This window comes from Scyliorhinus torazame, chromosome 2 (assembly GCF_047496885.1).
Source record: "Scyliorhinus torazame isolate Kashiwa2021f chromosome 2, sScyTor2.1, whole genome shotgun sequence".
NCBI classification, from domain to species: domain Eukaryota; kingdom Metazoa; phylum Chordata; class Chondrichthyes; order Carcharhiniformes; family Scyliorhinidae; genus Scyliorhinus; species Scyliorhinus torazame.
In genome coordinates, this window is record NC_092708.1 from 14,356,575 (window position 1) to 14,369,974 (window position 13,400).

Genomic DNA, 13,400 nt, shown 5'->3' on the forward strand with positions numbered 1-13,400 from the left:
TGGGGAGAGAGGCTGACGTGTTGGCCTTTGCCTCCCTGATACCCCAGAGGCGGATCTTGTTAGGGCGATGGGATCCGGAGTAGCCGAAGGAGGCGAGGTGGATGAGGGATTTGGCGGAATTCCTTCATTTGGAGAAGATAAAATTTGATATTCAGGGGTCAGAGGAGGGGTGCCTTTTAGAGATGGAGGTTGTTCACCGCCTTCCTTAAGGAGTGGTGAACGTCGGGGGGCGGGGGGGGGGCTTGTTTTACTGCGTTGTGGGTTATTTTTTGTGTGTTTATTATAATTGGAAAGCTGATCGGGTTGGACATGGAGGGGTTTGGTATTAGGACCAGGGTTTGTGGATGATGGTTACGTGTGTTCTGTGCTTTGTAAATAATTTGAAAATGCCTTGAATAAAAATATTTGGACAAAAAAGAAAATAGAACAAGCTGAGAACACTGAGCGGACTTTGGAGAGAGGAGCAGAGGAAACATTTCAAATCGATGGCCTCATCAGAACTGGAGATGAAAAGCTTGTGAGCAAGTATGAAGGCAAGGAATGATGGGGCAAGGAACCAGCAAAAGGGGAGGTCAGTGATGGGGTGATGATGATATTGGAACTAGTTTGAAATCTAAAGATGGCTCCATAGGAGATTCAAATAGTTTGGAGCGGGAGTAAGCTGTCTGAACTATACCCAAACTCCAGCCTTCCGCTCCATATCCTCCCATCCCATCAGCCACGAAAATAAAGCAATCTCATTTAAAATTATTAATTAAACTATTGCTTAGTGAGACAGAATCCCACACTTTGTATGAAGAAGTGTTTCCTTATTTCTCTCCTGAATAAACCGGCTCTGATTTTGAAGTTATGCCCCCTTGTCCTGGACTATCGATTCCTTTCAGTGTCACAAAACATCGAAGAAAACGTGGAAGTGGTTGCTGTGATCTACTGATGCACACTACAATGTTGAGGCCGCAATGCACCTCGCCACAAGATGAGGCATCATTCCAAGAGCTTGTGTTGAGTTCAATTCGAACTGCACGATGCCAAGGTCGACGCAGGAAGGAGAGTTGAAAGCGCCAACTGACCGGATGCCGCCTTGGGTCGTACTTGTGGGCCGAATGGACATGTTCGGTTTAAACAGTCTCCCGATCCGTGTTTGGTCTCCCCAGCAGGGATGAAACCACACCATCAGCAATAAATACGTTTCACTAAATTAGTCTTTGAGTCTGAGACATCACAGAAAGCAGATCATCTTTCAAATGACACTTTTCACTGTTATTTTTATACAAAAGTTACTTTATTACAAATATATACAGTCACTTACAGTCCAATAGCATCTACAGTTTGCATAAATAGGGCAGCATTGGCCGCATTGCGAATACTGGGATCCTGCACGCAATTCCTCCCTGGTACTATAGCCATACACAACCCTACAATTATTTACAATCCCTAGTACGCAAGTACTACAGTTGCGTTCATTTACACCATTGCATGCATAGTTTGTGCTTTCCAATCAGAACATTTTGGAGGTGGGTGTGGGGAGGGGAGCTGTGTGTAATTTGATCAGGAATGCAAGTTTTTCAATCTGAAAGTACCTGAAATAGATTCCATTATTGCAATTATATTAAGTATAAGCAAGATGAAGAAAATCCTTTTGTCTTAGTTGACCTCTTCCTTGCTAAGTAGTAATCCTGATTTCTCCCCATTATAACATCAAGCTCTGAGTCCAGTGTCCTTGCCTAAACCACCTTTTCCACCCACTAGACCCAGCTACCGTCACCCTCAGTGTGAAGAGCTGACTTTTTAAAATGTCTCTCAGATATGGGCGTCACTGGCTTGTGCATCCCAAACTGCACACAATAAGGCGTTGAGCCACTTCTTGAACCGCTGCAGTCCATGTGGTGTAGGTACACCCACAGTGCTGTTAGGGAGGGAGTTCCAGGATGTTGCCCCAGCAACAGTGAAGGAATGGCGATATATTTCCAAGTCAGGGTGGTAACTTGGTGGTGGGGTCCCCGGTATCTGCTGCCCTTGTCATTCTAGATGCTGGAGGTCACAAGTTTGGAAGATGCTGTTGAAGAAACCTTGCTGAGTTGCGGCTGTGCATCTTGTCGATGGTACACACGGCTGTCACTGCGTTGGTGGTGGAGGAACTAGATGTTGGAGGTGGTGGATGGGCGCCAATCAAGCAGGGCTGCTTTGTCCTGGATGGGGTCGAGCTTCCTGAGTGTTGTTGGAGCTGCACTCATCCAGGCAAGTGGAGAGTATTCCATCACACTCCTGACTTGTGCCTTGTAGATGGTGGGCAGGATAATCCAAACTCTACAACCCACAGTCCCCCTGAGCGCAGGAATCACTGAATTACAGCCTTTCAAGTTGACCGTTGAAGAGCACAGGTGCCTACAGCCACCAGGCGTTGGAAGAGTTTTTAATCATTAGCTACAAATATGGCCCCTTCCACAACCACAGAATATTTTTAAAGGTTTTGTTCACTGTGGTAATGTAGGAAATATGGCAGCCAAATTGTCCAGAGCACGATCTCACAAACAGTGACGAGGTAATTTTTTTGAGGTGTTTTGAGAGATAAATGTAGGTATCAGCAGTGGGACATGGTCAGTTTTCCTTCCGTAACTCGGGGGCAGATCAATCCGGATAATCTCACTTTATCCGGATCCCTTCGAACCCAGAACAGAAAAGGCAGTGCGTGGTCACTCCCCACTGGAACTGCACAGGCAGCGTTTGGCAGATTTGGCTCTGGGTGAGGAGGGTGCGTGTGGTAGTGAGGCTCGACCTCACGAGTCTACACCCTGTGTTTCATTGCCTTTCAGGCCAAGTTAATTTCGCAATCACTCAGATCAATGTTGCAATAGCAACTGCACTTCTGAAAGCACCTCATTGGTTGTGAAACACCTTACGATGTCTTGATATTCTGAAAGACGGCGTATGTTGACCAGGGTGCGGTTCTTATTTACTTCCTGCTCAGTTTTCTCCCCTGATCTCAAACATTTTTGTTATGGTGCCTGGGTGAGCCTGAGGGTAGGTCTCGACAGAGGCTGGGGCCATCGCAGTGAAGGCTGGTACTGTCCTCACCCAGTGGAGTATGCAGCGGCGGGGGGGGGGGGTTGATGAGTAGCAGTCGTCTATCACTGAGGTCGAGCTTAGCATCCTTACTCCTGCAATCGGCTAACTGAGCATTGCACTGAATTTCAATGTGACACCTGGTTCTAACACTGGGGGCTGCCTTCGCAGTGAAATCATGGGCGTGCAGGTCCACAGATCTTTGAAAGTGGCAGCACCATAGGACAAGGTAGTCAAGAAAGCAAACGGAATGCTTGCCTTCATTGGACGGGGGCATCAAGTATAAAAACTGGCAAGTCGTGCTACAGTTGTATAGAACCTTGGTAAGGCCGCACTTGGAATATTGCGCACAATTCTGGTCGCCACACTGCCAGAAGGATGTGGAGGCTTTGGAGAGGGTGCAGAGGAGGTTTACCAAGGTGTTGCTGGGTTTGGAGGGTGTTGGCTATGCGAGAGGCTGAATAGACTCGGACTGTTTTCATTAGAACGACAGAGGTTGAGGGGTGACCTGATAGAGATCTACAAGATTATGAGGGGCATGGATAGAGTGGATGGGCAGGCACTCTTTCCCAGGGTGGAGGGGTCAGTCACTATGGGGCATAGGTTTAAGGTCCGTGGGGCAAAGTTTAGAGGAGATGTGCGAGTTAGGCTCTTTACGCAGAGGGTGGTGAGTGCCTGGAACGCGTTGCCAGGGGAGGTTGTGGAAGCAGATACATTAACGGCGTTCAAAAGGCATCTTTTTTAAAAAAAATTATAAATTTAGATTAGCCAATTATTTTTCTTTTTCCAGTTAAGGGGCAATTTAGCGTGGCCAATCCACTTAACCAGCACATCTTTGGGTTGTGGGGGTGAAACCCACGCAGACACGGGGAGAGTGTGCAAACTCCACACAGACAGTGACCCAGGACCAAGATTCGAACCTGGGACCTCAGTGCCGCAGTCCCAGTGCTAACCACTGCTAACCCAGTTCAAAAGGCATCTTGACAAACACATGGATAGGGTGGGTATAGAGGGATACGGCACAAGGATGTGCTGAGGGTTTTGGCCAAGGGTTGGTATCATGACCGGTACAGGCTTGGAGGGCCGAAGGGCCTGTATTGCTCTTTGTTCTTTACGAGGGAAACTGCGTGATTTTTTTTTTCTTTGAAGCTGAACATAGCTTTATAACTTGCAATGGTACAATATCGTGTCCTCAGCCAGACACGTCGCTGGTCACAATCAGACAGACAAATTGGCACAAAGCCAAAGAATTGCCCCAGGTGACCAGAGGCTCGGTTAAAGGGCTATGTTTTAAGGAGTGTCTTAAAGGAGTAGGGTGAGGTGGAGGGGTTAAAGGAGGGAATTTCAGAGCCTAGGGCCCAGGCAGCTGATGGCACGGCTGCTAATGGTGAAGTGAAGAAAGTAGGGAATGAGCAAGAGGCCTGAATGACAACCGTTCTGTACAGCTAGGCCCCGTGCTGGCCAAACCGTGTAAATAAATCTGATCTCTGGCAGCCACTTCCCAGCAGAAGTAATTAAAACAAGGACGGAATTAAAATCTTGAACTAGTTGATACTCGCGTTCACGTCTACGCTCTGATAGGCTTCCAGTCCCATTAACCGAAAGGTCCATATTGAAACGAGATGGAGTAGTTACTGCAGGAGATCCTTCTGCTGGACTGTCTGGTACCACACTGCAGTGGGGAGATTTTGACAGCCCATGTACTCCCGCTTCACTTCTTCGGGAGTCAGAGGAGGGTTGTTATAGCAGGGTCCCCCATAGATGGTGCTGTTCAGGAGTCCCGAAGTGGACTCAACTACTCCGAGCGTTGAGGGGGCAGTCCACGCAACATTCTGGGAAAGACATACGTCAAAATTGTTAATGCTTTTCTGAGCTGAAGTTAAGAGTCCAATAACGCAACTTCAGCTGTGAACTGAGGTGCCAGACCCCGGCAAAAAACATTCAACACCGTCGGAACTTTGCAGCAAAGTACATTGTGTTATTGCTACCTTGATATCTGCTCCCAATTGAATTCACTCACAGTTTACCTCGGTCACAAACCATGGGCTGGATTTCCGCAGCCCCGCGCCGAAATCGCGTTTGGCGCGGGGACGGAGAATCGACGTTCATGACCGAATCGCGCCTGGCGACGGTCCGGCCATTCTCCGGGCCCCGGCTGGGGGGCTATTGCCGGAGACCCTCCCAGTGACACTCCGCTCCCGACCGGCCGAGTTTCCGACGGCGTGGAACTAATGTGGACTGGCTGGTCGGGAATCTCACGCGGCAGCTGCGGACTCAGTCCGCGACCGCCCTGGTGAAGGCCGGGGGGGACCGAGCACCGGGGACGGCCTTCTGGGCAGCCGGGGGAGAGATCGGGCTGGTCCGATACAGCGGCGCGGGGCAGATCGAGGGGGTGGGGGACCTACATTGTCCGTGTAGGTCCGCGGTGCGAGTCCGCTATGATGCTCGGCGCGGCCGCTGGAGGCCTGTATCCACAGCCTAAGCTGCCTGAAGCATCCCGGGTCCATGCTCCCCCCCCAGAAGGTAAGTGAATCGCTACTTATTTTTTTCAGGAAACTGGGGAGTAAAACGCCAGCGTTTTTACACCGGCGTGGGGGACATTACCCCTTTTGGAAATCCAGCCACATGGATTCCACTCAGATTCCACAGACGATGCCTGCGTGGAATATAAGGAAAGTAGGAAGGAACTTAAGCAAGGAGTCAGGAGGGCTAAAAGGGGTCACGAAAACTCATTGGCAAATAGGGTTAAGGAAAATCCCAAGGCTTTTTACACGTACATAAAAAGCAAGAGGGTAGCCAGGGAAAGGGTTGGCCCACTGAAGGATAGACAAGGGAAATGGGCGAGGTACCAAATTAATACTTTGCATCAGTATTCACCAAAGAGAAGGAATTGGTGGATGTTGAGTCTGGAGAAGGGTGTGTAGATAGCCTGGGTCTCATCCAAAAAGACGAGGTGTTGGGCGTCTTGAAAAATATTAAGGTAGATAAGTCCCCAGGGCCTGATGGGATCTACCCCAGAATACTGAAGGAGGCAAGAGAAGAAATTGCTGAGGTCTTGACAGAAATCTTTGGATCCTCACTGTCCTGGAGGACTGGAGAATAGCCAATGTTGTTCCTCTGTTTAAGAAGGGGAGCAAGGATAATCCCGGGAACTACAGGCCAGTGAGCCTTACGTCAGTGGTAGGAAAATTACTGGAGCGAATTCTTCGAGACAGGATCTACTGGCATTTGGAAGCAAGTGGACGTATTAACGAGAGGCAGCACGGTTTTGTGAAGGGGAGGTTGTGTCTCACTAACTTGATAGAGCTTTTCAAGGAGGTCACAAAGATGATTGATGCAGGCAGGGCAGTGGATGTTGTCTATATGGACATTAGTAAGGCCTTTGACAAGGTCCCACATGGCAGACTGGTACAAAAGGTGAAGTCACATGGGATCAGAGGTGAGCTGGCAAGATGGATACAGAACTGGCTAGGTCATAGAAGGCAGAGAGTAGCAATGGAAGGGTGCTTTTCTAATTGGAGGGCTGTGACTAGTGGTGTTCTGCAGGGATCAGTGCTGGGACCTTTGCTGTTCATAGTATATATAAATGATTTGGAGGAAAATGTAACTGGTCTGATTAGTAAGTTTGCGGACGACACAAAGGTTGGTGGAATTGCGAATAGAGATGAGGACTGTCAGAAGATACAGCAGGATTTAGATCATTTGGAGACTTGGGCGGAGAGATGGCAGATGGAGTTTAATCCGGACAAATGTGAGGTAATGCATTTTGGAAGGTCTAATACAGGTAGGGAATATACAGTGAATGGTAGAACCCTCAAGAGTATTGACAGTCAGAGAGATCTAGGAGTACAGGTCCACAGGTCATTGAAAGGGGCAACACAGGTAGAGAAAGTAGTCAATAAGGCAAACGGCATGCTTGCCTTCATTGGCCGGGGCATTGAGTATATAAATTGGCAAGTCATGTTGCAGCTGTATAGAACCTTAGTTAGGCCACACTTGGCGTATAGTGTTCAATTCTGGTCGCCACACTACCAGAAGGATGTGGAGGCTTTAGAAAGGGTGCAGAAGAGATTTACCAGGATGTTTCCTGGTGTGGAGGGCATTAGCTATGAAGAGAGGTTCAATAAACTTGGTTTGTTCTCACTGGAACGACGGAGGTTGAGGGGCGACCTGATAGAGGTCTACAAAATTATGAGGGGCATAGGCAGAGTGGATAGTCAGAGGCTTTTCCCCAGGGTAGAGGGGTCAATTACTAGTGGGGAATTAGTTTAAGGTGCGAGGGGCAAGGTTTAGAGTAGATGTACGAGGCAAGTTTTGTACACAGAGGGTAGTGGGTGCCTGGAACTTGCTGCCGGAGGAGTTGGTGGAAGCAGGGATGAGTGACATTTAAGGGGCGTCTTGACAAATACATGAATAGGATGGGAATAGAGGGATACGGACCCCAGAAGTGTAAAAGATTTTAGTTTAGACGGGCAGCATGGTCGGCACAAGCTTGGAGGGCTGAAGGGCCTGTTCCTGTGCTGTACTTTTCTTTGTTCTTTGTTCAGCCAATAGACATTTTGTTCTCTTGTGCACGGCTGAGGTTTTTTAGTACAATTCCCTGGATGACTTTTCCCTCAGTTTGTTCCGACATCCACTGGACAACAAACCGATCCAAAGATCCATAATGGCCCTTACCACCAGCCCTCAATCCCCTTGTGAGCAAGGCATATATTATACCCGACGCAGTGAGCGCAATCTTGTGCTCTGACTGGCAAGTGCGATCATCAGAAGCAGGCTGAGAGACGCTTGTGCTCACAACATAGTGAGAGGGAAGGAGGGTGTGGGAGAAAGTGGGGACTGCCCCTCCGTGTGGGGAGAGCGAATGAGCTGACCGTTCTCCATTGTGGAGAGAGGAGCAGTGTCTCCCACACAGCGTGATGGGCAATGCACCCATTGTGCACCCAGTGAGCGGGGCCACTCACTGACCTTCCATGGAATCTCATAGCGACACAATGGGGAGACGGTGGCGTAGTGGTATTGTCACTGGACTAGTAATCCAGAAACCCAGAGTAATGCTCTGGGGACCCAGGTTCAAATCCCTCCACTGCAGATGGTGAAATTTGAATTCAATAAAAATCTGGAATTAAAAGTCTGATGGCGACCATAAAACCATTGCCGAATGTTGTAAAAAAAAACATCTGGTTCACTAATGTCCTTTAGCGAAGGAAATCTGCCGTCTTTACCCGGTCTGGCCTACATGTTGTCATAGAATTTATAGTGCAGAAGGAGGCCATTCGGCCCATCGAGTCTGCACCGACTCTTGGAACGAGCACCCTACCCAAGGTCCACGCCTCCACCCTATCCCCATAACCCAGTGACCCCACCCAACATTAAGGGCAATTCTGGACACTAAGGGCAATTTTTAGCATGGCCAATCCACCTAACCTGCACATCTTTGGACTGTGGGAGGAAACCAGAGCACCCGGAGGAAACCCACGCAGACACGGGGAGGATGTGCAGACTCCGAACAGACAGTGACCCAAGCCAGAATCGAACCTGGGACCCTGGAGCTGTGAAGCAATTATGCTATCCACAATGCTACCGTGCTGCTACATGTGACTCCAGACCCACAGCAATGTGGCTGACTCTTAACCGCACCCCTCAAGGGCAATTAGGGATGGGCAATAAATGCTGGCACAGCCCACGTCCCATTAACGAATAAAAATAAAAATAAAATACTTTGGATCCTCGCTGTCTTCAGGTGTTGTCCCGGAGGACTGGAGAATAGCCAATGTTGTTCCTCTGTTTAAGAAGGGTAGCAAGGATAATCCAGGGAACTACAGGCCGGTGAGCCTTACGTCAGTGGTAGGGAAATTACTGGAGAGAATTCTTCGAGACAGGATCTACTCCCATTTGGAAGCAAGTGGACGTATTAGCGAGAGGCAGCGTGGTTTTGTGAAGGGGAGGTCGTGTCTCACTGGAGTTTTTCGAAGAGGTCACAAAGATGATTGATGCAGGTAGGGCAGTGGATGTTGTCTATATGGATTCACAACATAGAACAGTACAGCACAGACCAGGCCCTTCGGCCCTAGATGTTGTGCTGAGCTTTGTCCGAAACCAATTTCAAGCTATCCCACTCCCTGTCATTCTGGTGCGCTCCATGTGCCTATCCAATAACCGCTTGAAAGTTCCTAAAGTGTCTGACTCCACTATCACAGCAGGCAGTCCATTCCACACCCTAACGCTCTCTGAGTAAAGAACCTATCTCGGACATCCCTCCTATATCTCCCACCCTGAACCTTATAGTTATGCCCCCTTGTAACAGCTACATCCACTCGAGAGGGATGGAGGGTGTGGGACTTTTCTTTGTTCTTTGTTTGTTCTAAAATAAAGTAAATTAGTGCAGGCAAGAAAAATGTAATGTATACACACAACTGTTTATAAATGTTACTTGTAAAAGAGAGCCGGTGTTTGTCGGGATTTTCAGAAGGTTTTTGTTAAGGGCCCACACGCAGGAGGTTAAAACAAAGAAAGAACAAAGAAAAGTCCAACACAGGAATTGGCCATTCGGCCCTCCAAGCCTGGGCCGATCACGATGCCCAAATTTTTTTTAAAAAACTTCTGCCCTTACTCAGTCCCTACCCCTCTATTTCCTCCCTATTCATGTCCCCATCCAGGTGCCTCTTAAATGTTGCTAATGTGCTGCTTCCACCACATCCTCTGACAGCGTGTTCCAGGCACCCACCACTCTCTGTGTGAAAAACGTACCCCACACATCTCCCTTAAACTTTCCCCCTCTCACCTTGAACCTGTGCCCCTTAATAATTGACACTTCCACCCTTGGAAAAAGCCTCTGACTATCCACCCTGTCTATGCCTCTCATAATTTTGTAGACGTCTATCAGGTCTCCCCTCAGCCTCCGTCTTTCCAGTCAAAACAATCCTAGTTTATTCAACCTCTCCTCATAGCCAACACCCTTGAGACCAGGCAACATCCTGGTGAACGTTCTTTGCACTTCTTTAGTGAATAAAATGAGATGGGTGGGATTGTGGGGAAATATACTAATATGGATTATTCGAGAAGGTCCCACCTTCTCAACCTTGCCCCTCGTCTGAGGTGTGGTGACCCTCAGGTTAAACCACCACCAGTCAGCTCCCCCCCTTGAAGGGAAAGCAGCCTGTGGTCATCTGGGATTTACTATTGTGGACTGAGAATTGTTTAACAGACAGGAAGCAGAGTAGGAATGAACAGATCATTCTCAGAATGTTAGGCTGCTACAAGTGGGGTCCCACACGGACCAGTGCCCTCAGCTACTCACAATTCACATCAATGATTTGGATGTGGGGATTAATGTAATATTTCAAAATTTTCCGATGACACAAAACGAGATGGGAATGTAAGTTGTGAGGAGACTGCAAGGAGGTTTCAAGCTGACTTGGATAGGCTCGGTGAATGAGCAAGAACATGGCAGTTGGAATACAATTTGTAAAAGTGTGATGTTATCCACTATGGAGGGGAAAACAGAGAGGCAGAGGGCACGGTTTGATGGAAAGGTGTCATTTTTGGGAGTTTTTCAGGGTGGCTCCCATTGGCTCTGCCAGCAAGTTCCCCACCGCTATCTAACCACACTTGGATGGGATTTAAGTAAATGGGAATAACGTCCCACAGCGAGAGCGTTTAGCCGCGTGTTCCCCCGCGCTCGCAGCACCGAGAAACACAACGCTCTGAAATGGAGCCTGGCGAGGAACATAGAACATAGAGTGCAGAAGGAGGCCATTCGGCCCATTGGGTCTGCACCGACCCATTCAGTCTGCACCGACCCACTTAAGCCCACAATTTTAAAGGGGCTGGTTAAGCTCACTGGGCTAAATCGCTGGCTTTTAAAGCAGACTAAAGCAGGCCAGCAGCACGGTTCAATTCCCGTACCAGCCTCCCTGAACAGGCGCCGGAATGTGGCGACTAGGGGCTTTTCACAGTAACTTCATTGAAGCCTACTCGTGACAATAAGCGGTTTTCATTTTTTCATTTTCATTTCACTTCCAACCGTGCTCCGCTGTGTGCACTGAGGCATTCCGCTTGCCGGAATTCCTCAGCGTAGCGAGAGACCAGGACACTACTTGTAAATGCTGTCCCGATCTCTGGAGCCCCAAAAGTGACCCCTGATCCCCCAAAATCCCCAATGCACTAAGTAAGGTTCCCCCCCCCCCCCCCCCCCCCGCACCTCACCCAACACCTCAGCAGGGCACCCCAGCCTGATTGCCATCGTGCCCGGTGTCCGTGCACCAGCAGTGGCAGGAGAACACTCTGTCTCAACGGCAAGTACCTGGGGGACTCCAATCCCCTGGGAGACCCCCAGGAGTGCCGTTCTGTCTGGCATCCGTTTTTGGAGACTAGTACTGAACGGTGCTCGCTTGAAGTCTCTGAGGCGAAGGGGATAGACGCCAACGCCTGGGGTGATTCCGCTCACAATGGGCGGGATTTATATCGCAACGTGTCATGAGGTCGCGTTAGATCTTGCGAGGCATTGTGAGCCAGGTAGATCCCGGCATCTATTGGCCACGCAGTGCCGTTATGGGCGAGGCATTTTCAGAAGCCCAAAATGTATCATGGAGTTCAACCAACCTCTCCCTTTAATGGATTTGTTGCTTTTCCGAGCACACGGCTTGTTGCCTAGGTGTGGGATTACAATTATGGACACGTGGGTTTTTAAACACAAAACACTGTTTATTCCATGAACTCAACTTAACATCTTAAATAAACATTGGATCTCTTAACACCCCTTACTTCAAAGATAACTCAGAAAATATTGCAACAGTAAATAATTCCTTAAAATGTTCCTTCAAACTTCCAAGAGACTTAACACCTTTAAACAGTATCACATCAGGTTAAAGGATAGATATATTTTTTGTAGAATGGCAGAGACTGTCGCAAACTGGCTTTCTACTTTTAAACTGCTCTCAGCAAAACCAGCCAGGCACTTTTTAGCTGCTCTCAGCAAAACCAAACTGCAAAACTTGCAGCTCTCTGGACACACACAGACACTGCTTTTAAACTGAAACTAAAAATCTGCAAAATGGCTGACCTAAAGCCCAGCCCCACCCACTCTCTGACATCACTGTTTTCTTAAAGGCACATTGCTTACACATCCATTTCTTAAAGGCACTCTTGCATGACACCTCCCCCCAAGGAAAAAAAACCATCAACTTCAAGATGGTTTCATTTTTCACTTTTGCACCATCCACTAAGAAATGTACACATCGCAGCCATAATCACTTTTTTGGCCCCTGGGGAGTTTCTCACCTGTTTCGGCCACACCTTTTCTCATCACCGGGGAGCTGAACTCAGCGATGAGCCGCCATTTTAAAGGGTGCCCCAATCTCTAAATGTCCCTGGGCAATGTCACCCCCCCACACACATGAGCACAACCCCACAATCAGGACACCTTGCTATGGTGTCCCTGGAGGCACCCCCTCTTCAGGCTCTCCACACCCCCGTATAGGCCCCCCTTCCAGGACCCCCACCCATCCCCCCCAAACCTCCTAGAGAACCCTTCTTACCTGCCCTGCCACCCCCACCCTTTATACCCCTTCCACCCTCCTTTCATGGGCATGGGTGGCAGTGACAAGTTGCCAGCCTGGAAGTGCCAAGGTGCCCACGTTCCAGGGGGAGGGCCAGGGCCCCCCCAGAACCATCCCTGACCACCCAAGGGCCCTCTGATGTCCTGGGAGACTCCCCCAGGTGCCAGTCAGCCCGGTCCGCGTTTGTGTGGACCAGTATTGAACAGTGCCTGATTGAGTCCACTCTGAGGAGGCCAGTAGATCCCGGGTAAGTAGGCTTTAAGGAGGTTTAAGGCCTACTTACGCGAGGGCGGCTTGCTTGGGTTCCTGATCCCGACGCCTCGCGGGAGTTGGGTAGATCCTGTGAGGCATACTGGCTGTCAGGAAACCGGGGGGGGGGAGGGGGATCTTCACTCGAGATCTCCTGGCCACGTCGCCCTCCCATTGCGATGCGACCTGGCCAGTAGATCGTGCCCAGACTATTTCTTACATGGTGAGTAGTTGGGAAGCGTTTGTGTCCAGAGGCATCTGGGTGTCCTTGTTCCTGAGTCACTAAAAGCTAACATGGAGATGCAACAATAAGGAAGGCAAATGGTATGTTGGCCTTCATTGTCAGTTGAGTATGTGAGTAAAGATATCTGGCTGCAATTGTATAGAGCCTTGGTGAGACTGCACCTGGGTTATTGTGTACAGTTTTGCATTCCTTTAGTTCAGACGGGCAGCATGGTCAGTGCAGGCTTGGAGGGCCGAAGGGCCTGTCCCTGTGCTGTACTTTTCTTTGTTCTTTGTTATCTAAGG

The 13,400-nt window shown here is 49.1% G+C and overlaps 1 protein-coding gene across 2 annotated transcripts in view; it reads right to left on the reverse strand.

Annotated features, from left to right (window-relative positions):
• Positions 1–253: 253 nt before the first annotated feature.
• LOC140386279 (uncharacterized) overlaps positions 254–13,400 on the reverse strand; it is a 53,408-nt gene continuing 40,261 nt past the window's right edge. Inside the window, exon 7 of one of the 2 annotated variants that reach the window (XM_072468685.1) lies at positions 254–4,895. In XM_072468685.1, the coding sequence (XP_072324786.1) occupies positions 4,695–4,895 (201 nt within the window). In that variant the 3' untranslated portion in view covers positions 254–4,694. The remainder of the gene's footprint in view (positions 4,896–13,400) is intronic. The other variant, XM_072468684.1, reaches the window with a different exon arrangement.